This window comes from Zea mays, chromosome 4, assembly GCF_902167145.1.
Source record: "Zea mays cultivar B73 chromosome 4, Zm-B73-REFERENCE-NAM-5.0, whole genome shotgun sequence".
Taxonomy (NCBI): Eukaryota; Viridiplantae; Streptophyta; class Magnoliopsida; order Poales; family Poaceae; genus Zea; species Zea mays.
The window spans coordinates 158,350,935-158,352,510 of record NC_050099.1 but is presented as its reverse complement, the minus strand read 5'-3'; the positions used below and the strand labels follow the sequence as shown (position 1 = coordinate 158,352,510).

General features: G+C 51.5%; 1 protein-coding gene across 1 annotated transcript; it reads right to left on the bottom strand.

The window, feature by feature from the left end:
• Nucleotides 1–494: 494 nt before the first annotated feature.
• LOC100286224 (cortical cell-delineating protein) lies at nucleotides 495–1,278 on the bottom strand. The gene has a single exon (NM_001366745.1). It carries the CDS (start codon nucleotides 1,186–1,188, stop codon nucleotides 793–795), a length of 396 nt encoding a protein of 131 aa, NP_001353674.1. The 5' UTR covers nucleotides 1,189–1,278; the 3' UTR covers nucleotides 495–792.
• Nucleotides 1,279–1,576: the final 298 nt, after the last annotated feature.

Genomic DNA, 1,576 nt, shown 5'->3' with positions numbered 1-1,576 from the left:
AAGACTGACGGCCGTCAGCTGTAGACGGCCGCTAACGGCCCTTTGCCGAGAGCCATCTTTGCCGAGTGTTTGACTCTCGGCAAAGCAGTCTTTGCCGAGGGACACTCGGTAAATAAGCTCGGTAAATACCGAGCGCAGGGCTTTGCCGAGTGCGGCGCTCGGCAAAGTCTTCTTTGCCGTTTGCCGAGTGCCCGATAAAAGGCACTCGGCAAAGCCGCCAGCACTCGGCAAAGGCCCGGATTCCGGTAGTGGATGGTTGATTAGTACATTTAATTATAAAGCTACTTATACCAAATTTGTATTATAATAACTAAAAATTGTTAGCTAACAATTAATTAGATAAAGACTTAGCTAAAAATGAACCCTTCTAATTAGGCATACTGAAACTGATTTTGATTAGTTTTTAGATAACTGGCAATTAGCCTTTATATCTGAATATGCTCTAAATACGTGTTACTGGTAGTATCCATATAAGCTCAAGTACGGCCAGAATATGATCAGAACATGCAAAACACTGAAATATAAAGCGCAAGACAAACTTGATTGGAACTTATGTATCACCGGCATACAAGTGACAGCCGGCTAACTCTTTGCAACATGACAAATGCACGGGGAGCAAATAAAGAGGCAGCAGCCAGGCGGGGAGAATACAAATCACGGCCATGCGTACATGCATGATGCGGACTAGTCGTCGCGCGTACGTGGAAATGCAACCAAACCATAATATGCATCACTCATTCACTCATCATCGTGTGCGTGCATATGCATGCAAGGGAGGCGAACGCGCTCAGCTCAGCACTTGAAGCCGGTGGGCACGGTCCTGCCGCAGTAGTTGAGGATGAGGCTGAGATCGATAGGCAGGTTGAGGTTGATGCCGAGGATTTGGCCCTTGATGGCGGTGCAGAGGCAGACGGCGGCCTCCAGGTCGACGAGACCCTCCAGCAGCGGGCAGCACGGCTCCGCGGGCGGCACGCCCACCTTCGCCTTGATGAGGCCCAGCACGTTGGCGCACACGCCAAGCTTGAGCGCGTCGCGGGGGCACCTGCCGAACGACGACGGCGTGGGCGTGGGCGTCGTCGGCGTCGAGGGGGTCGGGGTCGGGGTCGGGCAGTAGGGCGAGCAGGCGCTGGCTACGCCCAGCACCACCAGGTTCACGGCCAGGAACAGCGCAAATGCCTTGCACGCCATTGCTCGTCTCGATCACAAAGCCAGGAGCTACCACGATCGCGATCACTCTCTATAGCCAATAATGCAGTGGTTAGAGATCTTGTTTGCGATGCTTTGATCACAGTATTACCGATGTATTTATAGTACAGCCTCGGGTGATTAATAAATCGGTGCACTAGGCACAATAGCGTTCATGTGATGAACCCCGCGGCCATCATATATATGCATGTGAACCCGGCCGCCGGTTAGGAAGAGGATTATTTGCCTACCTCGTATAACGACTATAGTGTTTTTCCCTTATACGGTATCGAATATTTTGTGCGCGGCTTCGGGTGGCTCCGATCCGCAAATGGGCTGGCTCGCACTGTCACTTGTTTTCATATGATCATTGGGGTGTTATTTTAGCTTG

Excerpts from the sequence above, each read along its gene's own strand:
- LOC100286224 (NM_001366745.1), bottom strand. The coding sequence starts at position 1,188 with ATGGCGTGCAAGGCATTTGCGCTGTTCCTGGCCGTGAACCTGGTGGTG.